Raw genomic sequence first — 25,541 nt, 5'->3', positions numbered from 1 at the left:
AGAGAAAAACATTTGCATTAAGCAAGATCACCTCTGAGGGTTATATTCCAATGTTGCTTCATGTCTGTATGTATGGGACACCTCTCCAACTTGAAAATATCATTAATACTGTGTGAACCCGTTACTGCAGTTTGTCTGTGTTTCATCTCACCAAGGTCAGTATTTTGTTTACCATCTGACCCATGTCAAACCATTTTAGAAGCAGATTATTCAAGTCATCACAATGTGTGATCCGGATTAGATCAGTCGTCACTACATGTGATCCGGATTAGATCAGTCGTCACGACATGTGATCCGGATTAGATCAGTCGTCACTACATGTGATCCGGATTAGATCAGTTGTCTCTACATGTGATTTGGATTAGATCAGTTGTCACGATGTGTGATCCCGATTAGATCAGTTATCACAATGTGTGATGCAGATTAGATCAGTTGTCACGACATGTGATCTGGAATAAATCAGTTGTCACGACGTATAATCCATATAATCCGGATTAGATTAGTTGTCACAACGTGTGATCCTGATTAGATCAGTCATCACCATTTGGGATAAGGATCAGATCAGTCATCACTATGTGTGATCCAGATTAGATCAGAAATAACTAAGGCCCCAGAAAACAATTTCAAAACAATTTCAAAACATTCATAGCAACTCTAGCCGCCTATACATGGTTTAACTGGATAAATGTAATTTATCCATATTTAGTGAAATGTGTTGAACATGCATAGTTTAATGTCATTGAATGGCTGATATTTGCTATGCAGAACCTTGTATCAATCACTTAAATAAATAAACAAATTGATTCACTCATATGACTGAGATATTTATATATATATATATATATATATATATATATATATATATATATTTACACAAACCTTAGAAGCATCTTTCAATATGAATGTTCAGAACTCTCAAGCTGATCCTGAGAAAGACTGAGAGAGATAACAGACTTTGACTCATTGTCAGAGAGAGGGCGATAAAGAAAAAAATGCAGAGAGCTGAGAGAGAGAGAGAGAGACAAAGTGCATGAGAGGAGGAAAGAAATCCTTTCATTGCACTAGACTGTTTATTTTTCACCTGTAGCTTGGAGTCATCAGGGTAATTGATTGGTAGAGGCAACAGTGACATCTTGTTCAGGCCTGAGTTACATCAAACATCAATAGTCTGTTACAGGGTTAATGTAAATAATGGTGACGGTGTTTATTGTGCAAAAGATTCACACTTCTCTCTGCCTATCCTGTAATGAGAACCAATGATGGCAGAACAGAGTAACCCAGCTCTAACTCCAGACCAACTATTTAATGACAGTATTTTTTAATTAGACATATCAAACACTAATATGTATATATATTTATAAACACATTAATTCGCATTATATTTGTCTATAGGCCTTTTCTCAAATTCCATGACAAATAATTGTCAATATCATTCATATTTTTATTGATCATGACTATTTTTAATTAAGCTTGTCTTACTGATGTTTGTTAATGCTTTTCCAGGGATTAACCACAGCCAAACAAATTGATTCAATTATAAAGTACCACCGTACCACGTATGAGCAATTAATTATTATACAATGAAATAATGAATGTTTATTGAGTATTTAATGAACACAAGAAAACACTTCCATGGATTTTAACAACTGCTCACATTTACATTGTTACAATTTGTGCAACCGGTAATGGACAATAATAAGTTGCATCTAAAGGATGCAAACATTATATACCATCCAACAAAACTTTGATTCGCAAGTTTCTTTGGGCTATACAACAATTAGAAATAATAGAAAACGTGTAAATGGATCAGTAAAATATTCCTTTAAAATATTCCTGTGTGGGTTTGTGTGTCTGTGTCTGTAGAAAATGTCTCTGAGCCTGTTGCTATCGGACCCTTTGCTCCAGTACCATTGCCCAATGCTAACGGAAGGAGCAATTGTGTCAACATGGGTGCTGGTGTTGTTGGACCACATCAAGTCCTTCGTGAAGTGGAATCTCTCCTCCGCAGTCTTGCTTCCTGAAGTCAACAAATGAGCTAATTTGTTTTGCTGTTGTGAGGGAAGAGGTTGTCTCCTAGGTGTCACTATTTAAGTTTACTCACTTCCTCCCTACAGGCTGATTGGTCTCTGTTCATTGTGACAGGGGAAAGGGCTATGGGTATGAAGCCTTTATTTTCCTCATCGATGGTTGAAGGCATCAGGGCAACAATGTTTTTCTTGAAGCCAGTGGGGACTACAGCCTAAGACAGGGACAGATTTAAGATGGTAAAAAAGTGACTTGTCAACTGGAAGGAACTCACGGACGTGGCCAATGATGTCATCTGGGCCCATCGCGGTCCATATGTGGAAGCAGATCAAGGGTCACTTTGACCTTAGACCAGTCTCATTTTTGCTCCCGATAGTGAGAAACACCTTTCTTTGCGCCTCAATCCTTGATAATACCATTGACCGCTATAGAGACCTATTTATATCATAGAGGATATATGGAGGGCCCCTTTGCCTCTATTGATTTGCTGTGGGAAATCTTCTCAGGTATATAGTTTTTTCAGATACTTATGGATAAGAGATTTTGTTGGTAAACTTCTTACCACATTTGTAAATGCTAGACATCTCCTGTTTGACGAGTGCTTCAAAATGTGCTGCACCTCAAGCAGAGCTTTTTATGACAGTTGACAGTTTTCAAAGAATTGGCTGGTGGTGATTCATTGTTGTTGCTAGCATTGATCATTCCTCAACTCAAGCCCCTTAAAGGAGAACAGGACATTTCCAGGCATTTATACATTTTAAATATTTTTTTATACAAAAACAACACTCCATTCCAGCAATCAATGCATTAATAAAGTTTCACACACCCAAAGCAAACATTGTATATGTCCGATAACAGACATTCAGTATTTACACCAAGTATCATTAATTTCATACAAAAGAAATACAAATTAGGAACATTTTCTTTTGTATGGAAATAAATTGTTATTTTGCTTGTTCTGAGCCTACTGGGAAACGGCAATTGACTCCTTCCATTTGTTATGGTTCCACTGATCACTCCGATGTAACATGAAGGATTGGGGCAATTAGGACAAAGATACGCAGCTAAACGATTGCGATGCATCCATTCATCAAATGGAAAACCTGAGGGGGTGTCTTAGTCTTGCAGATCGTTTTGGTGACCCCTTGTGATGCTGACATCTCATTAGAATGAACTTTTCACAGACGATACTGTGCCAGCCGTGGTAACAGGCTCTCAGGTTAATGTAAAAATAAAAAATAAATACCTTCAGTAAAAAAAACATCAGTAAGACAAAAAAAAGACCCCTACGAAATTCCTACCAAAGCCATGGACCTCCTCAGATACAAGAATGATCGATTTCTGAATTGGGAGTGATGAGATAAGTTATAGAAAGACAACACTGGGGTGCCTGCAATTGGAATTAGACTTTCAATGATTCCATTAAGGATTTTTAGAAGAAGTAGTGAAAAACTTCTAAAGGGTCATTGGTTATGTTACGGATCCGGAGGTAAACAGAAAAGGATCGTTCATGAATGTAATACAACAGGACAGATGATTTATACACTCCAAGGACAATGTCTCTATCAGCCAATTAAAATAATATCACATGTCCTTATATGAGGCTCCTACATTTGTGAATTTTCCATTTGTGATGTAAAGAATTACCCTCTAAATCCAACCTGGATTCTTCCACCTCCACAGTATCTCCAGTTCCGTCCCTCCACAGTATCTCCAGTTCCGTCCCTCCACAGTATCTCCAGTTCCGTCCCCCCACAGTATCTCCAGTTCCGTCCCTCCACAGTATCTCCAGTACTGGACACACCAGTAGACTACAACTTTCCAGAACTCTACTGCCAGAATCCTCACCCGAACGAGATCGACCAAACACACCAAACCAGATTAACCAAACCAGATCAACCAAACACACTAAAAAAGATCAACCAAACATACCAAACCAGATCAACCAAACACACAAAACCAGATCGACCAAAGACACTAAAAAAGATCGACCAAACACACCAAACTAGATCAACCAAACCAGATTGACCAAACCAAACTGACCAAACACACCTAACCAGATCGACCAAACACATCAAACCATATCGACCAAACACACCAAACTAGATCGACCAAACACACCAAACCAAATCGAGTAAACACACCAACCCAAATCGAGTAAACACACCAAACCAAATCGAGTAAACACACCAAACCAGATCGACCAAACACACTAAAAAAGATTGACCAAACACATCAAACCAGATCGACCAAACACACCAAACCAGATTGACCAAACACACTAAAAAAGATTGACCAAACACATCAAACCAGATCGACCCAACACACCAATCTAGATCGACCAAACACACCAAACCAGATTGACCAAACCAGATTAACCAAACACACCAAACCAATCCTTGTCAATCTACACCGGTTCCCAGTGTAATCCTAGAATACATAAAAGACACTTCTCCCCTACAAAACCCTTCATAACCAGGCACCCTCCTACCTCTCAGTATGTATCCCTGGGCTACTCCCCTCCTGGCCTCCTGGTCATCTGCATTTCCACCATTGTGTTCTGAAAAACCAAAATGGATATTCACTCATATCATTTCAAAACCTACTTTTTATGATGTCTATAGTTCATTGCTCAGCATTTTTTAAATTTTTATTGGTACATGGGGAAATTCTTCCACGTAAATAACTCTGGGCCAAAGTTTGTTTTTGGACTTTGCTGTAATTAAATGGTAGGTTTTTCGATCTCTTCTCATTTGTCCAGTTCACCGGGCTGTTCGGCTGGACCTGCGTAGGTTCCGGGTGAATGGTCAACCCAGGTGAACATCTCTTGTGTTCCAGGAGAGAAGCTAATTAGAAATACTTTTTCCTGTGGTAACACTATCATTTGATAAGCCATTTAGAGTCAGACTTTGAAAGCTTGCGGACATCTAGTCTGCTCTAGGTCCAATGCTGTTACACTATGATTTTGATGTGTGTTTTGTTGTGTGTGTGTGTGTGTTTTTGTCAATTCAACACTCACTATCTCAGTCATCTGTGTTACAATGTACCATAGTCACGCAAGCCCTTGGGGGGCTTCTTCCTTAGTTAGATTAAGGTTAGTGACCTCATCTCCCAAGCTAGTCAGAAGGAAGAGCAACCAACCAACCGATCAACCATGGATACAGCATAGCACCCCAGGCCCACCTGACGACAAGAAACATCTAGCTCCAGTCTTATAAGCCCCCTAATAAGCCAGTTCCACTCCTCTTCCTAACCCTTAATAATATAAATACATGCCAAATAGGAATGCTGGCATCCATTGACTGTTCCGACTCGTCTGAAAGAATGAATCATCAGCTTTTATTTGGAATATAAAATGCAAATAAGGCCTTGCGGCCAACACTCAGCATTCCCTCCCTGCACCTCTGTTCAGAGACAACGAGCAAATTAATCACGTTGCTCAACTATAGTGTGTGAACTATCGGTGAAATGACTGAGCTTCAGAGGAGAGAGACAGCTGGAACAAAAATAAAACTGGGAATTTGATTTTGCAGCATGTGCTGCGAAGCGAACATCTGGTGACGTCACAAATGGACTGGAAATGTGTATGTTAGGGTGCTTTTGATCTGGGGATAAGAGACAGTAAACAGATTTGTTTTCATGCTGAATGAAATCCTATGTAGAGCGCCTCAGAGTGTCACCACAGAGATAATTGTTGCTGGCACCATGGTGTTAAAGCGTATGATATTGTGGTTGTGTTTTCATGCGGGAGAATCCTGAGATGTCTGAAAAGTAGTTGACTCAGTGGAAACCAATTAAAGTAGAGCTAAAGCAGAGGCGTTTCCTGTCCGGGTCTCTCTATCAAAGTCCCGCTCTTGGAAAATAAGTACTTTTTCCTCTCTTCCCACCTAGTTTACTGTCACTGTTCACCACCACCACACAAAATCCAATTTTAAATCCAGTGAGACCCCCCACTGACCCCGGCTCATTTTAATTGCAGTCATCCACAAGGAGGGAGACCCACTTGCCCCTTCTCATTCCCTCCCTCCCTCTCTCTCTCTCTCTCACTCGCTCTTTCTCTTCCTCTCTCTGTCTGGTAATGACAGTCCATTGTTTCAGTGTGTAATTATTAGGGCCTCTCCCTTCACTGGACTCTACAATGACCAGTCTGCGTGACGGCCTGAATGACACGGATTTCCAACCAGATATGGTGAGGTGTAACAAGTCTTTACCATCCTCCTAACCCCCGTACTGGCCTACCCAGACAGAAACAGCCAGTCAACTGGTAACTCAAAGTCAAAAAGGGATTTAAAATATCCTGTACATTATATTCCAGATGACTTCGAGGTTATTAAAAACGTCTACCAGCCAGCGCAATCACAGGTGGATAAGTGGTTCCTCAAAGACAGTTAGAAAATTACAGGTAGCCATTCTGAATTAGGAATCCAAATGTTAATGTTATATTTGCAGCACAAAAGCATGCTTGTAGAAAGCCAGAACTTTAGAAACACTGTAAACATGTAAGTACATTTTATCTCCCAGTAAATAGTTGTAATCTTGCACCTCTGTGAATGTCACAAGTCTTTTGCATAACAAAGGAAGTCAAGGGAGCCTTATGATGCATGTAATCTGTATTATTTATAGCCAAGGAGAAGTGCCTCTAGATTTCTAAGTTTGGCATCTGTCATGTTCAGGGTGTAGACAGCAGAAGACAGACCGGGGCCTGCAATTAGCAAACATGGCGACGCGTAACTCAGACCCGCGGCTAGTCTAGCCCAAAGACAACTACAGCTTCGTATTGATCACACGGTCAGGTTGGGAGCCAAGAATCACAAACCAACAGGGAACATAGGCCAACATTGAGGCAATAACCCACGTACTCATTAGAGGGAAAATAAATCCGCGACTGTCGCCAGAACATGTCACATCGCCTGCTGGGAAATTGTGCCAATGCCTGTCGTCTTAATATGGATCCAGACAAACCGGAATCAGACGGACGTTCAGCGATGCCCGACACGTGGGCCAGCACGGCAATTTGTTCGAAGTGTGTTGCAGGGAACAGAGTGGTAGTGACGACCACCAGCGGAAGGTAACTTCTGGCCTTTGGCTAATGACAATCCCGAGCTAGGACACACCACCAACACATGACGCAGGAAGGAGGACCCAGCTGCAAAGAAGCAACTCGGGAGTTTTATATCAAAGGGGCAACCGTTAAGGAACCTCACCACCTGAGGCGTCGCTAGGATCATAATACATTCCGGGCTTAGCTCCCCCCCCCGTGACAGAAAGTACCGGGTTTTGAATGTACATACGGAAAACACGCTACCTACGTCTACATTGCCTTAAAGCGCGATCGGAATGACAGATTAATAGATCAGGGGCTATTTATTTTTTTGGTCCATTTGAGATCCGGGGCTATTCATAAAAGAACCGGGGCTATAGGGCTAACGACGCCACTGCTCACCACTCGCCCTTATGCACACACTCACACACACGCACACACACACACACACACACACAAACTTCAGCAATAATAAATACTGTTTTAGCAGAATAACATTTACATTTTACATTTACATTTTAGTCATTTAGCAGATGCTCTTATCCAGAGTGACTTACAGTAAGTGCATAGATTTTAAAAGAGCCAGGTGAAACAACCACATAGCTTAGTAGTAAGAGCATTCTACTCAAATAATTAGTAATCAGCAAAGGGTCAGTGCTGGAAAGAATCCCATCCGAATCCACATAAAGAGTTAACAGGAGATAAAAGACAGAGGGGATGGCAATGGAACAATTTTAAGTAAGGTGAAAGAAAAGATGAAATATTGTCCCTATACCTAATTGGAACAAGTTGTCTCCCCTAAAATTCAAATTGGTAGGTTGGGGTGTGTGGTCAAGGAGCTTGCCAAGCCTTGCTCTTGACTGAGAGTTTTCGGTTAGTCTGGTTTCTTCATTACATCTCAGTGACATGGTACTGTGGCATTCGCACCTTGTTCACATTACATCACATCACATTACATCACATTACATCACATTACATCACATTACATCACATCACATTACATCACATTACATCACATGGGGACAATGCGAACAATTCTGACTGAATGTCCAGAATGAGAACAATATTCTACGTTCTACTAGTTGGGCCTGTCCAAACTGTCCAGTAAAGAATTTCGATGGAAGCAGAAGGCCACGGATTCATGGTCTGTAGGCGACAGCAGGTGAACAACAGTTGAAGATGTTGGGGATGACCGTGACTTGAGGATTATTCTCAAATGAAGGTCTTTATATTTACCAGCCATCACAGGTCTAACAGCGTCTTACATGAAGGCTAACAGACATTGTTTTGTTGAATTTCACTGCTGATTAGGCTGTTTTGAAGTTAAATGAACAGACGAAAAAGTGTGAAAAACATTTTGCTCTCCTTAAACCCTCATTGGTAAATCCCACTATTACTTATTTTTCTATTTTCGGTGACTTGCTGATGGTTTGAATTTTGAAAGTGTTTCAGCTTTTCGTCCCAGTCAGCATCGTCCAGAGCCGATTTGAAATGTCAGAGGGAGAGAGAGAGAGAGAAAGAGAGAGAGAGAGAGAAAGAGAGAGAGAGAGAGAGAAAGAGAGAGAGAGAAAGAAAGAGAGAGAGAGAGAGAGAAAGAGAGAGAGAGAAAGAAAGAGAGACAAAAAGTGGAAGGAGAGAGAACGAGAGATAGAAACACTTCACATGAAAATACAGGAAAAACCTACGTAACATCTTCAGTACATCTCTCCAAAGACCAATTTGCCACTTCTGTCAGAATGCAGATTTGGTGAGAAGCCATTTCTCCTCCGTGTGTGTCTATTTTCCCCTCCTATTCCCCGTGGTCTAATGCTGTCACAGCGCATGCTGTCACATTCAGAGGCACTTCGATGCTAAATCCTTAACTGTCGCTGAGGAACTGTGTGAAAGTTGTGTCAGCATTGAAGATGCTGTGATACGTTTCTCTAGGCCAGAAACCTCTGAAAAGGGCTTAATCACAATTTACTCTTATTGTTCGAGCTAAAGATATATTTTTAAGAATAATCACATTTGCATACAAACTTTTCCATCCCTTATGTGTCATTTAAACTCTCTCCCCTTGAGTAAACCCTTCTCTTATTCTTTCTCTACTGGTGCTCCCAATTATGGTATCAGGGGTTTTCTGCATAAACCTCAGTATTTGAGTCATTATGTACCAACGAGCACCTATTGTAGGAGCTAATTAGGAGAGGATCAATAACTGCCCTGGATGCTTTTCACGTACAGCGCAGTAAAAGAACTGTTCAGAACCAGCACTTCCACAGGGTTTCAAAAAGGATTTCTGCAGGCCATACCTGAGGGGATCTGGTGGTGATGACACATTATAAAGATTTTGGCAAAGTTTATATTTCCTTATACAATTCTTTTGTGTTCTGACTCTAGAATCCGATTATGGGGGTTGGATAAACAATGTAACCCAAGGGCTGTTTAGATGAATGTGATATTTACAAACACTCAAACTCCTGACTGCTAGTGGGGATTTGTCACGCTGTCAGATTTATCAGGTTTATAAAAGGAGTATGAGAGTTGAGTGAGGATTTGTGACGAATGTGTACAAAAAAGGGGGAGGGGTATTGTATATGAACTGAATGAGGGTTGTGTAATTGTAGTGTCTCATTAACTGCAAATGGTGTATTTGAACTAAATTAGGAGCGTGGTTTTCAAATATGTAGTGGAGAGGAATTTGTTCTGAGGTTGACGATAGACTGTCAAATGAATTTTGAACCTTGGTATGTGGGCCTTCTGAGAAATAAAGGGTTAGAGCAGGTAAATGCATGGATCAGGACATTTAATGAGGTCTGCATGTGGATTAACCAAACACCTTTATTGTCTCTGGCCTGCTGCTCTCTTTCTCTTTTGGGATACTCTCTCACCAACTCTAAGTAACTGGATTGCTAAAAGTCCCCCCTTGGGTTGAGTTGCAAATGTTACATTTTCTCAGATCTTTGGGGGCTATATTTGGCCTTGTCTAAGGATAGTTAGTGGTCTGTTGATTTCCTATCAATGGTGTAGTGGCTGTACTTGGCAAAGTAAGTAGGGTTATTTCCAGCCTGGTTTATTGGTCATGTCCAGGAGTATCTTTGGATGGGTCCTCAGGGGCTCTGAAAAGATACGCCTGTAATTGAGAGACCATGCTAACTAAGATCTATGTGCAACTCATACAGAAACCAAAAATGAACATATGAAGCAGATCCACTCAGGTGCGTGCTGTCCATCATCTTTCACTACTTAACCCCCTCAGCCTCTGCAATGTGCTCTCACAAAATGTAGGTTTAATCCACGGCTCCACCGTACTTCCAGACTGCATACCTTCCTATGGGAAGCTGAGCTAGATAAACAGAGAGGTTTAGACACACCCATCTGAAATGACCTGACAAATCAATTAACCAATTAAGCTCCTGACTGACAATGCAATCTGACACATCTTTGACATAAGAACTGCTTATGTAAAAAGAGCTTCGTAAAAAACAAATCTGTTTGGCTGTTCCTACTGAATGTTCCTTTGGTATGAAGTCATCCAGCTCAGCTCCCAGAGTGTAGAGAGGCGAGCTGAGGGATGACCTCTATTATCTGCTGGGAGGCCAGCCAGTGACCAAACTCTCTTTCCTCTTCCAAGTCCCAGCGTGGTGTCAATAGATAATACTGCAGTCCAGTCATACACACACACACACTCAACCATGCACTCGCCCACACACACAACTTGGAATGTTATCTCAAGGACTCTTCATTTCATGCTGTGTGTTTTCTAGGAACCAGGCCAGGTTTGATGAGAGACTGTCCATGACCGGAGTGGCTTCTGTTGTGCATACCCATGGACACAATACTTAAGGGAGACCCTTTACACACAACCCCAACAGAACTGTGACTCAACACAGTGGCCCAGGCAGAGAGACGTGAAATCCAACCAATCAACCAGGGGTTCACCTTTAGTTCCCTTTTGTGCCTCTAATGACATATTAAGCTTGAATTCACAAGAGCTTGAAAACGTTACCTGGGAAAGGCTGTGTGCTTTCAGAGAGAGGGAGGAGCCTCGGAGGAGGAGGTGTTTTTTCCCTTTCAGGTGTGAGCTGTCATGCCGGGATGGAAGTCGTTTGGAAGCAGCAGGTAGACTTGTGAGCCATCGACCAGGGCCAAACAAGGTGTCTCTTCACATCACACTAGATCAGTACAGGCTCTGACCTCAGCTGTCATACAGATAATTACTGGTTGCTCCCTTCTAGCACAATCTGGTCAAAGACATATTTAGAATCATAGACTCTACTGTTATACAGATAGGGGTGCCACTGAATTTACTGTTTATGAAGCTGGTGCCATTGAATTTACTGTTTATGAAGCTGGTGCCACTAAATATACTGTTTATGAAGCTGGTGCCATTGAATTTACTGTTTATGAAGCAGATGCCACTGAATATACTGTTTATGAAGCTGGTGCCACTGAATTTACTGTTTATGAAGCTGGTGCCACTAAATATACTGTTTATGAAGCTGGTGCCACTGAATTTACTGTTTATTAAGCTGGTGCCACTAAATATACTGTTTATGAAGCTAGTGCTACTAAATATACTGTTTATGAAGCTGGTGCCACTAAATATACTGTTTATGAAGCTGGTGCTACTAAATATACTGTTTATTAAGCTGGTGCCACTAAATATACTGCTTACGAAGCCAGCACCACTAAATATACTGTTAATGAAGCAGTGCTAGTAAATATACTGTTAATAAAGCCAGTGCCATTAAATATACAATTAATAAAGCAAGTGCCACTAACTATTCTGTTTATGAAGACACGGCTACTACAAACACTGTTTATGATGCCATTGCCACTAAATATACTGTTTATGAAGCCAGTGCCACTGAATATATTGTTTATGAAGCCAGCGCCACTAAATATACTGTTTATGAAGCCAATGCCACTAAATATACTGTTTATGAAGCCAGCGCCCCTAAATATACTGTTTATAAAATAATATCCACAAAATATACTGTTTATGCAGCCAGCACCACTGAACATACTGTTTATAAAATAATTTCTACTAAATATACTGTTTATGAAGTCAGCGCCCCTAAATATACTGTTTATAAAATCATTTCCACTAAATATACTGTTTATGAAGCCAATGCCACTAAATATACTGTTTATAAAATCATTTCCACTAAATATACTGTTTATGAAGCCAATGCCACTAAATATACTGTTTATAAAATAATATCCACAAAATATACTGTTTATGCAGCCAGCACCACTAAACATACTGTTTATAAAATCATTTCCACTAAATATACTGTTTATGAAGCCAATGTAACTAAATATACTGTTTATAAAATCATTTCCACTAAATATACTGTTTGTAAAATATTTTCCATTAAATATACTGTTTATAAAATCTTTTCCACTAAATATACTGTTTCTAAAATCATTTCCACAAAATATACTGTTTCTAAAATCATTTCCACTAAATATACTGTTTATAAAATAATTTCCACTAAATATACTGTTTATAAAATCTTTTCCACTAAATATACTGTTTATTAAATATTTTCCACTAAATATACTGTTTATTAAATCTTTTCCACTAAATATACTGTTTATTAAATCTTTTCCACTAAATATACTGTTTATAAAATCTTTTCCACTAAATATACTGTTTATAAAATCTTTTCCACTGAATATACTGTTTATTAAATCTTTTCCACTAAATAGACTGTTTATAAAATCTTTTCCACTAAATATACTGTTTATAAAATCTTTTCCACTAAATATACTGTTTATTAAATATTTTCCACTAAATATACTGTTTACGAAGGACTTCTCTGTCTCTCCTCCCCCTCCTTTCCTCTCTCTCACTTGCCTTGTCTATTTGATGTGACATTGGGTCACCTTTAAAGTGACACAGAAGTGCAAAGCAGCCTGCTAATTTGAGCGTGCTCTTTAGATTCCCCCTCATACACTTTTCTGCGGTAAATCATAAATCACGATGGCTAGAGGCTCCTGCAAAGTGCCACCACTAACAAAAGGTTCAGGTGACAGGAGGAGGAAGACACCATAGTTAGTATAACCTGGCAGTCGGATCTTAAGGTCACTGACCTTAAGGAAAGCCTAAAATAGCGCTAACACCACAGACACTCAACAATTCATACATGCACGCTGCGCTGCGGTGTAGCACAATTTCAGCCTTATATATTTGCACAGATTTGTTTTTGGTTTTCGGTGCTGCTCGTTCACTCAACTAGGGAATAATCAATATGAACATCCAGCTTTTCAATTTGCAGCCCACATTGTCTCAAAAACCAGAGAGGAATGGCCTCATGGTAGAGCATAGAAAAAGGTTAATAAGCTGTATGGGCGCAACAGAGCCTGCTGTGGTCATTACAGAGCCACCCATTGCATTGTATATAGACGGTAGCAGGGGATGACTCGTTGACACCGTTTGAACAACAGAACAAATCTCCATACCGTTCTTTTCCTTCAAGTGTGTGCCTCTGTGTGTGTGTGTGTGTGTAGCCACATAAGAGCCTCGTTAAGATTCCCCTCCTCACGGCACCTGCCGTACACTTCTCGGCATCACCGGTAGGCTAATTTCCATAGAAACCCATAGTGCCTCAAGACGGATATAATTAGTGGGGGTCCACATTTCTTTTTATCCCGGCACAGTTAGAGCATCACCTGTGGGTTATAAAGAGGTAACGACCGGGGAGTGGGGGGGGGCATATATTCTACTGGGCATATATTCTACAGGGACGTGTCATGGTACGGTGAGCAGCAGCGCCGCCGTTCCATACACCCTTAATTCCCAACACATACGAACACATCCCAGACTTGTTTTGTCTTAATCATGCACACCAGGTCTACTCATTTGTATGTGTTTAAATGTTTCCCCTCTGCTCCCCACAGGGTGGATCAGTGTTGTTGTCGTGTTTGATGTCCTGTGTGTTGCCGTTTAATGTAAGTACCTTATATCGTTGCTTGCTTTCGTTTTGCTGCTGAAGTCAGCCTTTTCTTTCGTTGTTTTGTGCTCGGTGTTACTTTTGTTTAAATTAAAAGATCTACACCGACTACCTCTGCCTGCAACCTGGTTCCTTGCTCCCGCAACACTGCACCATTCATTAGAGAATGATCCATCAAATCCGGAACCAGCAGGCAGTCCCTCCAGAGAGGGTTTACACCTGGAGGGGTGATTGGGGGTCTGACTCCCTCTCCTCTGACGACGAGGAGACCATGTATGGGAGAGTGGAGGAGGATCCACTTGAGGAGCAAGGTTGGGGGTTGCCCCAAGAAGAGTTTGGGGGGTCACTGTGAGGCATGGACCAATGGGGTGTGGTCAAGCCCCTTACCAAGCAGGAGGAGGAGCTGGTTATGGGCCTCCTGTTTTCTCCTGCCCTGGAGTTGCAGCCAGCGCCTCCTACCTGCCAGAAGCGGCAGCCAGCGCCTCCTACCTGCCAGAAGCGGCAGCCCGAGCCGCCTGAGCCCGGGGAGGAGTGGCCTCAGCCGCCTGAGCCCGAGGAGGAGTGGCCTGAGCCGCCTGAGCCCGAAGAGGAGGGGCCCCCTCCTGTCCCGGCCTCCCCGCCCTGTCCCGACGGCTCCGCCGCCCTGGTTAGTCTCGGCTGTTCCGCCCCCTTGGCGGGTTTGTGCCGATGGGGGTTCTGAGCAGCGCCACCGTTCCATACACCCTTAATTCCCAACATATGAACACATCCCAGAGTTGTTTTGTCACATGTCTTAATCATGCACACCAGGTCCCTATCTACTCATTTGTAGACTTTTTTTTCACTTTCTTTGCGTAGTTTTAACTAGGTTGCGGAAAGCAGTGCCAACAGGGGTCATGTTCATCAGTCGTTGTCATAAAGTTGTTCATTGAAGGAGCGCACTGTTGTTGGCGTGTCAGTGATGTGCCTGTTACATTATTTGCTGGAGAGGAAGTAACATGTGTAGCTTGTCTGATATAGAAAGTAAAATAGTCTTGTGTCATATTTGTCCATTAGCACAGGACTTAGGAATGTAAGTGTGTATCCTTAGCCTAGGGTTAAACCTTAGCTCAGAGTTGACAAACTCTTCTGTGAACACAGGCTTAGCTAGCCCAGGGCCAGACTTAGGCCTTTTGATACAGGTTATACTCTACACAACCATAGGCCAAATGCTAAATGTATTCAGTCTGATGGGTGTTGTGTTTAGCTATTCATTTCAATTAAAGGACATTTTCATCGTTTTACAGTTAATGATACACAGCCGCTTGTCCAGAATAGCGAGTCGCAGCTCTTGCACTTTGTGTCTTTCAGACAGAAACCTGAACAGGCAACTGGGGATATCTTAATTGGGGGGGGGGGGGGGGGGGGGGGTTCTTTGCCTACTTGAGCTGACTTTACTGAAAACATCTTTATTAAGAAATAAATCGACGTACGACTTTGGTTGTTTCACTAGTTCTTAACATCAGTGCATAAACTCTATATTGCTGGAGGATAAAATCTGCTAGTTTTACTAAAACATGGTGTAAATACAGGACAGAGTCACATTAATGGCTGGAATGGAACAAACAAGAGTACAAACAAAATGAACAAATGGCATTCATGTGTTTGATACCATTTCACTAATTCAAGTCCGCGGACATTATAATGACCTGTCGAACTCTCTGCAGCCTCCTGTACATAACGATTAAACTACAAAAACACATTCTGTCACCTTATAATTCGTCTGGTTACTTTGACCATCAGTAAATGGGGCTGACGGGCAGTATCACAATATGGCTTTTAGAGTGGGTTAGATGCAAGTAGATTTTTGTTAAGGGCGCCGTGCAAGGTTCTTCCCCCATTTAGAGCCGGCTTCTTATTTACCTACAGTGTCATCACCACTCAGGTGAACAACCCTGTCGAGACGAACCGGGCACTTCGAGGAGACTTGGACGAGACTGAGGTCCAATCAGCTTTTACCTTAATGAACAGCAAATGCGGAACTGTGTTGTGTTACCAAGGGTCATTGTTCTACTGACAAGGCATACAGTTTCTCACCCATGTTTGGGGAAAGAAAGATTCCAGGTTGATGGGAAACAAATGGAATGCCTGTTATCCATGCTAATTGGGTATAGTTGCAGACAAAGAGACAGAGTCCTATATCCCTCATTTCATCTGTCTTCCTGTCCACTTCAGGTCAACGATGGAGGGTCAGCCCCCCTTCACGAGGACGGGGGAGAATCTTCCAAGATTGCTCTGGTGCTCTGTGGCGCCCCGAGGTAATTATCTGTCCTCTAAGAGTGAATGTAATGATATTGAGGCCACAGATGGACTGTCTCAGTCCCTCTGGCCAGCTAGACTAGGCATCTTGAAGAATGGAGCAGGAGAAGGCAGTGGCAAGCAACAGGTAGTCTAAATACCCCAAACATCTGAAATAAAAAATGTGGGTATGGTTGTGGTCAACTCACAGGGTATAAAATATCTGTGGTTATACATACTGTGTGTATTTATATGAATCTTGGCTGATTCTAGTTCCTTGCCACTGCCCAGGTCGCGGTTGCCCAGGGTCACGTTGTGGAGATTAGGTTACAGGCTTGGTTTGGCATGGAAGAAATCAAGGGCCAACAACAGACATGGCCAGGAGTGACTGAGTCTCGCATTCACTGCAGAGGCAACAGGTTTCAAACTCCATGGTTACCTGGTCTCTGTGGAATATGCTTGTACTTGAACATTAATTGTAATTCTTTCAGCAGACCTCAATCAATGTGAAGTAATTGTCCCTCCCCCTTTCCACTGTGTGATGAACTGAATTATGAAATAGAACAGGTTTTCAGTATTCAGATCAATAATATATAATTGTATATAAGATCGATCGTTGACGTGCTGATGTAGAATGGATCAGCGATGACAAGACTAATTCTCTTGTGGCTATTATCCAACAGCTGACACAACACAAACACATTCACACACGTTCATGATCCACTAATATGGATTGCCATTATTTTAAGTTACCAGACTATGTTGTGAAAAAGAATACATTCGGATAGTGATGAGTCAACGAATATAAGTAATCCTGTGACAGCCTTTTTTTTTTTTTTTTTTGCTGTATCTCAAGTAAGGCAATGGCTCCACGGTGTGGACACACGAATCTTTTTTCTGAAAGGGAATTTTAACCCGGAAAGAAATGTTCGTGACCTTTTCATATGACGTCATTTTGGGTAAGCGATCGACATGCTTTCAGAAACCCAAAATGGCTGCGTGCAGTGTGGAAGACGTGCTTGCTAAAGCTGAACAAGAGGAGGCTGAAAAACTCAAAAGTATTAGCGTTCAGAAAGAACTGGATCTTGAGTTTGACATCGGTAACCTAGTCGCGTATGACAAGAACCGTATTGACATTCGAAAATTCCGTCAACAGAAGAAAGATGATTTTCTGCGGTCTCTAGCTCGTGACAACACGCAGCTCCTGATCAACGAGATATGGAAGCATCCCACAGAGAGAGTTGAGGAGGTAATCGTAGTCAAACTACCCGAGCCGACCACTCCACTGCCGAGAGAGAAGCCCCCACCCAAGCCCAGGCCACCAACCAAGTGGGAGGAATTCGCCAAACTGAAAGGAATCCAAAAGAAGAAGAAAACAAACCTGGTGTGGGATGATGTTGCGAAAGAGTGGAAACGACGTTGGGGCTACAAGCGTGTTAATGATGGTACGAAAGAATGGCTAATTGAGGTTCCAGAAACAGCCGACCCCAATGAGGATCAATTCGCCAAACGCAACAAAGCCAAGAAGGAGAAGGTGGCAAAGAACGAACTGAATCGACTGAGGAACATAGCCAGGTCACAGAAAATCAAAGTGCCAGGTGTTGGACTAACGCCGACTGCCGAGCAATCCAAAACAGACCTAGCGAGGGCGGTCAGTGTGGCCAAGGTATCCACCGCTTCCGTAGGTAAATTCCAAGACCGTCTACCGAAGGAGAAAGCTCCTAAAAACACCGGTAAAAAGAGGAAATTCCAGCCCGTCATCGGTAACTTTTCAAATGAAAAGCAGAGGCAGCTTGATATGCTAAAAGTGATGGACAGCAAGAAACCACGTCTGGACGTCGTCAAAGCGGCCAACAAACAAATGAGAGCGGATGACCGGGAGGAGGCAGCAGAGAAGTTTAAGAAAGGAGGCAAGAAGGGGCGCAAGGGAGGAAACTTCTCTGGAAAAGGTGGAGGAGGGAAGGGCAAAGGAGGTGGTGGGGGCAAAGGCAAAGGAGGTGGTGGGGGCAAAGGAAGAGCAGGGGGTAAAGGTAGAGGGCCTCCTGGAGGTAAAAAAGGGTCTGGAAAACCAGGGAAGCGCTAATCAGAACAGTTGGGAACTTTGCCTGTCATACATCAAGTGCCTTGTCTGTTTTTTTTGGACTCCACGTTATGAACTGACCACTTGGTTCATCTCCCATCTGCATCTTGTCATGTTAGGAGAGATGTGTGCCCCTGTCAAGTGAAATAAGGGTTGGGTGGGGGGGCTCCTATTATCCAGCTTGTAAATATATCGCCTGTGACAGTGTGAAAATGTTGCGAGGTCAGAATTTACCTTGCCTGTCCTTGTTGTGTTGTATATTTGTCAGCGCAGTCCCTTTGGGTACCCACGTTTCATATATTTCAACTCAAATTAAAATCAACTTCATAAAGATGCACTGTGTTGTTTTTCATATTTTAAAATTGGAATATAGGGCCCAGGATGTTGTCTCACAGAACACGGTATCTAGTGCAGAACTTCAATGAAAGGCTGCCGCAATGGACTGCCTTTCCGACTGACTGTGTATCACACTAATCCCCTCGACTGCAGGGTCTAATGAGCCTCCCTCCCCCACCCTTGATCACTTTCACTCCTTCTGAAATCGGGACCCCCGTCCAAATGGTGGAGGTGCACATGAAGGAGCAGTGGAGGGAGGGTGGGTTCAACTGGGCTTTGGTAAATGAACGCTCCATAGAAGGTTACATTGAGGCGTGCATCTCAATTCATATCTGTGTCAGTGATCACTTCGCTGTCCAAACACACACAGTTTCATATGGTGATGATCAGGGAGTGTGTGTCAGGCAGGGCCAAAAATAGAGAGATATTGTGAATGCTCTTACCTTGAAACACACCGTCCAGCAGTTGGACCCACTAATGAGATTAGCAGTGCCGATGGTTACATAAAACAGGCTTTGGCCCTGGAGAGAAAGGCTGTTCGCCCGAACCGGCATATCAGGTCAGTTTTCCACTGACCTGGCCAGGACATCGCACCTGAACATGCCAGTCAAGAAGAGACCCACTCAGAGAACCAACTGGGTAAAGCCTGAGATGAGAATGACAAGCTACTGCTGCAGGGCTAAATCAGGAACCCTAGTTGTCTTTGCAGTTCATTTGAAACACGTCCCTGGTTTGGCAGTTCTGTTTTGGGCTTAGTATGGTAAACTATTTCAGTACTGTAGCTGAACACGTTTTCCCGGTCCCTCAGGCCGCGGGTGTTTCTTCTATAATGGAGTTCAAAAAAATGCCTTGCTTTTTAATATATTCTCTTTCAACTGTTCAGTGTCTTGAGTGATTGCATACACTTTTACTGAAACATGTTATTAATTTAATTCAAAACAAAATGTATTTTGTGGTAACTGTTAAAATATGTTAATTTCTGGTTTTGTGTTTTTCCTTGGTGGTGAAATGTGTTAAATGTGGAGTAGAGGACCCAGTGGGACAAAGTTTGGGTACCCTTACCTTGGGTTCTCTGCTCTGCTTCTACACAGCATACCGCTAGAACACATCCACCCATCATGTCTGCCTGCTGAAGCCAGAGGTAATCCTTAGCCCTTCTGGCTACAGTCCAGGAACACTGTAAATAGGCATGTTTGTGCTTGTGTCCCACAGCACTCCATGGTGAATGCAAAACCTTTTACATTCTCTTTCAGCAATCATGACCAGAGACACAAATGCATCTTGGTTCTAGATCAGTGGTATTTGGACTCATGATGGATCACTTTTGTTTTGATAATTAATATTATAATTGTTTTGCAAAAATAAACAACCATTACCTATTACTTTCATTGAGAAAATATCGTAAAAATGTTGAGAAGCAATATCATTTATGTAACAAGGGTTCCACAAATGGTGGCCCCTCAAGAGCTTTCAACCGTGTCCCCAAAACGGATGGACATGTTAATAGATTTGAACAAAACCATTGAGGAGGTTGAGTATGAATTTGCACTACATCGTTTGTCTCAAGCCCTCCACAAAAGGTGTTTGGAGTGCACTCAGCATTAGAAAAACCTGCTGTATATCTCACAGTAGGTGGATTATGCATAATACCATAACAGGTTTGTCTATTTTACCACACTGATCTTCAAGAGAGGTGGTGTGTTTCGTTTCTGACTGACTGCATAATCTCCTAGATATTTGATGGATGGTGTTTGACTGCTGTCACAAGCACGCAGCAAAGCCACCAAGCCCTGAGGGGGGAGGGCTGGACCAAGGGCCCAGCTAAGCGCCATCTGTTGGCTGACTGGTCTATCTCCGGGACCCGTCTAAAACCCCATTCATCTCGTCCACACCCCGACCACGGCTGTGTAACTGGGACCGGCATTTAACACTCCTCCAGTAGTCACAATCAATCAACCGCCCTGAGGAGAATTGATTAAATTTGATCTATGCGTTGGGGAAGGGAACCGGGACATCAGTCCCACGCCATCTCGTGTCTGTGGCCAGATGGGGGGAGAACAATAGATTACAGGGTGACAAGTTGAAGTGGTCCAGCAATGTGAGTGGAGGCCAGTGACACCGTTCAATCATGTTTTCATGCACTGTTTCTGAAATATACGTCCACTTTACATTCTGAACTGTATAATTAGTTAGAGACAAAAATAATGCATAATGTGTTAGATTGAATTATTTTGTTGTAGATTTTTCTAGGTCTTTTTGTAATTTCTTTACCAGTCTTTATTCTGTTGTATTGCTGTTTTCTGTCAAATAAATCATATTTTAGACGGATTATCCAGCCGCAAATAGTTTTGCCATTTACAATTCACTGGAAACCACACAGCAATGGAACACGTTTTGTCTGTTGCTCTGGTGGTTGTGTGTGTCTGTCTGTTTTTGTGGACAATCTGTGTGTGTGTGTCTGTGTGTTTCCTCATGCTTTGTTTCTGCATGTGTGCCTACTCGTGGCCTACCCGTCAGTGTGTGTGTGTGTGTGTGTGTGTGTGTGTTTTCTGCTCTGTTAAGTGCAGCAGTGGATTAGTCAGCCGGTTTATTTAAGGCAGGTCAAGAGTCAGGGGACACAAGTCAGTGTGTCCCTGCGCGTCTCAGGTCCTCAGTGAGGAGGATGCAGAGTAACATCTACAGGCAACAGGATGAGCACTTTGAGGTGTACACCACCGTCCTCTCCCCACAAGGTGAGCGGGACCGCAGCTTCCGACACCGTGTCCGTCCGGGTGTCTAGAGCTGGGATACACTCTCAGAGGAAAACCGCAGCACCGCCAAACGGGTCCATCGGCCACTCCTCCTGGATAAGCCTTTTTTTTCTCCTTCAGGTCCACGGAGAATTTAGACATCCCAAAAGGCCCGTTAGAATGTTTCTGTTGTTTTCATGCAACTTCGAATGTCTAGACAATTACCGGCTTATCGTCGGCCAGTTGCGTTCAGAGTTGTTCTGTAGGATGGAAGCGATGTTTTGACTGGATTTTCTCCGTTGTTTTCCAGTGCCCCGGGGACGATGTCAGTTCAGGCAGGCAGAAGTTGAGAAGGCAAGTTTTCCTTTGTTAATTTATCCCTTCAGATCCAGCACATTAACTAACCATGGTTAATGAACACACCTCTACCCTCTGTAGTCAGTTCAGGTTAATGAACACACCTCTACTCTCTGTAGTCAGTTCAGGTTAATGAACACACCTTTAATGTCTGTAGTCAGTTCAGGTTAATGAACACACCTTTAATGTCTGTAGTCAGTTCAGGTTAATGAACACACCTTTAATGTCTGTAGTCAGTTCAGGTTAATGAACACACCTTTAATGTCTGTAGTCAGTTCAGGTTAATGAACACACCTCTACCCTCTGTAGTCAGTTAAGGTTGTTTTTGAGTCTCCCAAGGATCTTTTTGCATCAGTTATTAGACAGTTGCATAGTCAGTTCCAAGTGGGATGTTGTTAGTTTGGTTCTTCATTACTTGGATGAATCAAATTTCTATTTAAAGAGAACAGATAATGGAAAGCAGAAGGTGACTGGGTTTCTAACTGCAAGCCTTGTGACAGCCAGGCAATGTCCAGGTGACAGCCAGGCAATGTCCAGGTGACAGCCAGTCAATGTCCAGGTGACAGCCAGGCAATGTCCAGGTGACAGCCAGTCAATGTCCAGGTGACAGCCAGGCAATGTCCAGGTGACAGCCAGTCAATGTCCAGGTGACAGCCAGACAATGGACAGGTGACAGCCAGGCAATGTCCAGGTGACTGCCAGGAAATGGACAGGTGACAGCCAGGCAATGTCCTGGTGACAGCCAGGAAATGGACAGGTGACAGCCAGGAAATGGACAGGTGACAGTCGGGCAATGGACAGGTGACAGCCAGGCAATGTCCAGGTGACAGCCAGGAAATGGACAGGTGACAGTCGGGCAATGGACAGGTGACAGCCAGGCAATGTCCAGGTGACAGCCAGTCAATGTCCAGGTGACAGCCAGTCAATGTCCAGGTGACAGCCAGGCAATGTCCAGGTGACAGCCAGGAAATGGACAGGTGACAGCCAGGCAATGTCCAGGTGACAGTCGGGCAATGGACAGGTGACAGTCGGGCAATGGACAGGTGACAGCCAGGCAATTTCCAGGTGACAGCCAGGCAATGGACAGGTGACAGCCGGGTAATCCAAAGAGCTTTAGCGACCTAATCCTCTTCATTTAGGCAGACTCAATGTGAACAAACTGCGGTCAAGGAATTGGACCAGGAGGACTGCGTTTTTAACACCTTTCTGCTCATCCTATGCCATGTGGTACCTTACATTAGACAGATACTACATTCAGTAACATAGGACATGCCATGGATTCTAGTTGAATTTCCTGATCCGTCCACTAGATGGTGGTGAAGCGCAGCTACAAGCCCCATTGGCCAGACGAGCTCCAGTTGACCCGTGGTGAGGTCATCCTGGTGCTGTTTAAGGGTGAGGAGACCAGGTGGTTTGGGCGGCTGCAGGATGGACAACAGGGGTACTTCCCTGCCTCCCATGTCGTAGAGCTGAGTGACCAGGTTGGTGGCTGGTGGCGATAACAGATCGTATGTTCGGCAAAAGCAACTTTCCATCTGTGTGTGTGTGTGTCCTATTATATTCTAGATTGTTCTATTACATTATATTTATAGTCATTAGCTTCAACATTGTTGTTGCTTACTCCTTGAGATTTCTGGCAGGGTGTTTTGTAAAAGTGCTTTGTGACAAACGCTGATGTAAAAAGGGGCTTCATAAATATATTTGATTGTTTGATTGATCTATAAATAGGGGGTTATCTACCTTGCATGCCCTCGCACTACTCCCAAAAACAATATTGCCCACACCTGCTGTGGGCTGAGTAGAGAACAGCTCTGTTGACTTACAAAACAGTATTGAAAAACAGTCTACTAAAGGTTAGTGACAAGGCGGACCATGGAGAGATCACAGCAGCAGTAGCGCTCCGTCGCCAACACACCTCTGTTTGTGTTCTCAGGAAGATGAGCCCGGGAAGGATGTCGACCGTTTAGCGAGACGGAGTTCAGCTCCGGCCACATATGCAGGTGGTTCTGGGTGAGTACAGCGCGCCTAAAACACACACACACAGTCACACTTCCTGTGCCCAATCAAACCCCCGCTTCACAAGTGTGTGTACACGACTAACACACCACACTATGGCAGCTGCTACCCACACACACCGTGTGCCCCTCTCACCCCCCCTCGGTCTTCTCCGCCCAGCGCACCCTGAACAGGTGGCCTCTCTCATCCCTCATTAGAAGACACAAAGCACACAGATTACCCCCCCCCCGCCCCCCCAGCTCCACCCGCACACCAGCGCCACCACACCGCCCCTCCCTCCTGATCAATTCCCTCTCACTGCACTGCTGTTCTCTCTCACACACACACACACACACACACACACTCTCAAACACAATAGAGGGCTCTTTCCCTCTAAAAATACTCTTTCGTAATGACAGCTGGTGACACAACTGTCTGTGTAATCTGATGAAGGGTGTCCTCAGTCAACTCCTAGGGGGTCAACCCTTGTAGGTGGTTATCTCAGATATGATCAAAGGTCGTCAAAATTCGTCGTCCCAGTACACAGCCATGTCGCTGAGCTCCTCTCGCTGTGTGTGTGTGTGTGTGTGTGTGTGGAGGTAAACCCATCTTCTTGGGCCGCGACAGCACACAAGCGCGCGCACGCGCGCGCGCACACTAGGAGCGAGCCCCACTGAACAGCCACGCACTTGTCTTGTGTGCGTCGAGCGCTGGAATTTGGGTCAGCGGGAATAAACAGGCCCTTTGTGTGTGTCGTTTCCTCTTTGTCCCCCAGCCCCCTCAGGCTCCAGGCTCTCCGCAGAGCCAGCAGAGCAGCGGCGGGAGGCGGGCCAGAAGGGTCCGAGAGGGAGGGGGAGGGTCCCATCCTGATACTGAACTCCCAAATCTCCCTCCCCGACGGGAAGACTCAGCCCGTGCCGCCGCCGCCGCCGCCGCCGCCGCCGCCAAAGGCACACGACTCCCCGGGCTTCCTGCGCAGGATCCTGTCCAAGCACCGGCGGAGGAGTGTCTGCCGCGGGTCCACCAACACCGGCTACCTGGCTGACTAGGCGGGGCCGGCCGGGGGAGAGGAAGGAGGAGGGGCACCGGGACGCCCGGCGACCATTTTTGTAAATGGACCGCGTTCTGGACCCAGGTAGGGTTGCCATGGCTACAGCATCGTTGCTAGTCCTCTGGAGGAGGGTGGAACAGCTCCACTAACCTCTTCCTCTGGGTTCAAGAAAAATCCAGCGTTCATGATTAAGATGTGACACTGGGCAAAGCCGTCCATTATGGGGTTTAGTGTGTGTGTGTGTGTGTGTATGTGTGTATGAGGGGGTGGGGGGTTTCATTAACAGTGGGAACGGTTTACAGTATGGTTATATTTTAAAAACTGTTTAAAATGTTTAAACCAGCCAAATAATGTTTAATGAGTTTTTCTGTTCCTTGTTATGCTGTATTGTATTTTTTAGCAACTATGATGTTCTTATGCCACCTGCACTAAATATAAATTGATGTATTTCTTTTTGACTAAATTTTCAACCTTTATTTTTGTGAAACCCAACATCAAGTGAGAAAAAAATGTATCAAACTTCTACTTGTTGCCAATTTTCCTCCATTCGAATCAGTGACATATTCCATTATAGTCCATGAAACCTCATCTCTGTCCTGTATACATTTTCCACTGAATGTCCAGTTTAATGTTTTGACAAAGCTGATAAAAAAAGCCCCCCCCCCATGGAGGAGAGTACATGCGATTGAGGTGCGTTGAAAGGCACTGCCATTTTGAAGGTTGCCTGGGC

At 43.6% G+C, this 25,541-nt stretch overlaps 2 protein-coding genes and 1 long non-coding RNA gene across 3 annotated transcripts; 2 read left to right on the top strand and 1 right to left on the bottom strand.

Moving 5' to 3' along the window:
• Positions 1-1,633: 1,633 nt before the first annotated feature.
• On the bottom strand, positions 1,634-7,238 carry LOC109614862. Its single transcript, XR_004575100.1, has 3 exons — positions 6,885-7,238; positions 4,517-4,585; positions 1,634-2,017 (listed from the first exon to the last, which is right to left on the bottom strand). It is a non-coding gene; the product is annotated as an uncharacterized LOC109614862 (long non-coding RNA).
• A 9,982-nt stretch (positions 7,239-17,220) lies between these two features.
• Positions 17,221-18,678, top strand: rrs1 (ribosome biogenesis regulator 1 homolog). Its single transcript, XM_010885881.3, has one exon. The coding sequence runs from the start codon at positions 17,255-17,257 to the stop codon at positions 18,344-18,346; it is 1,092 nt and encodes a 363-aa protein (XP_010884183.2). The 5' UTR covers positions 17,221-17,254; the 3' UTR covers positions 18,347-18,678.
• Positions 18,679-21,275: 2,597 nt separating this feature from the next.
• LOC105019588 lies at positions 21,276-25,274 on the top strand. Its single transcript, XM_010885883.3, has 5 exons — positions 21,276-21,411; positions 21,719-21,762; positions 23,076-23,246; positions 23,699-23,775; positions 24,536-25,274. The coding sequence occupies exons 1-5, from the start codon at positions 21,342-21,344 to the stop codon at positions 24,807-24,809; spliced, it is 636 nt and encodes a 211-aa protein (XP_010884185.2). The 5' UTR covers positions 21,276-21,341; the 3' UTR covers positions 24,810-25,274.
• The last annotated feature ends 267 nt before the right edge of the window (positions 25,275-25,541 follow it).

Source organism: Esox lucius, chromosome 21 (genome assembly GCF_011004845.1).
Source record: "Esox lucius isolate fEsoLuc1 chromosome 21, fEsoLuc1.pri, whole genome shotgun sequence".
NCBI lineage: Eukaryota > Metazoa > Chordata > Actinopteri > Esociformes > Esocidae > Esox > Esox lucius.
Note: the sequence above shows the minus strand (reverse complement) of the source record. Positions and strands in the feature narration are given on the sequence as shown.

Bases quoted from the DNA above. Each gene is read 5' to 3' on its own strand.
- rrs1 (XM_010885881.3), top strand. From the start codon at position 17,255: ATGGCTGCGTGCAGTGTGGAAGACGTGCTTGCTAAAGCTGAACAAGAG.
- LOC105019588 (XM_010885883.3), top strand. From the start codon at position 21,342: ATGCAGAGTAACATCTACAGGCAACAGGATGAGCACTTTGAGGTGTAC. The intron at 21,763-23,075 runs GCAAGTTTTCCT...TCCGTCCACTAG, and splicing joins GGCAGGCAGAAGTTGAGAAG to ATGGTGGTGAAGCGCAGCTA. The intron at 23,776-24,535 runs GTGAGTACAGCG...TTTGTCCCCCAG, and splicing joins ACATATGCAGGTGGTTCTGG to CCCCCTCAGGCTCCAGGCTC.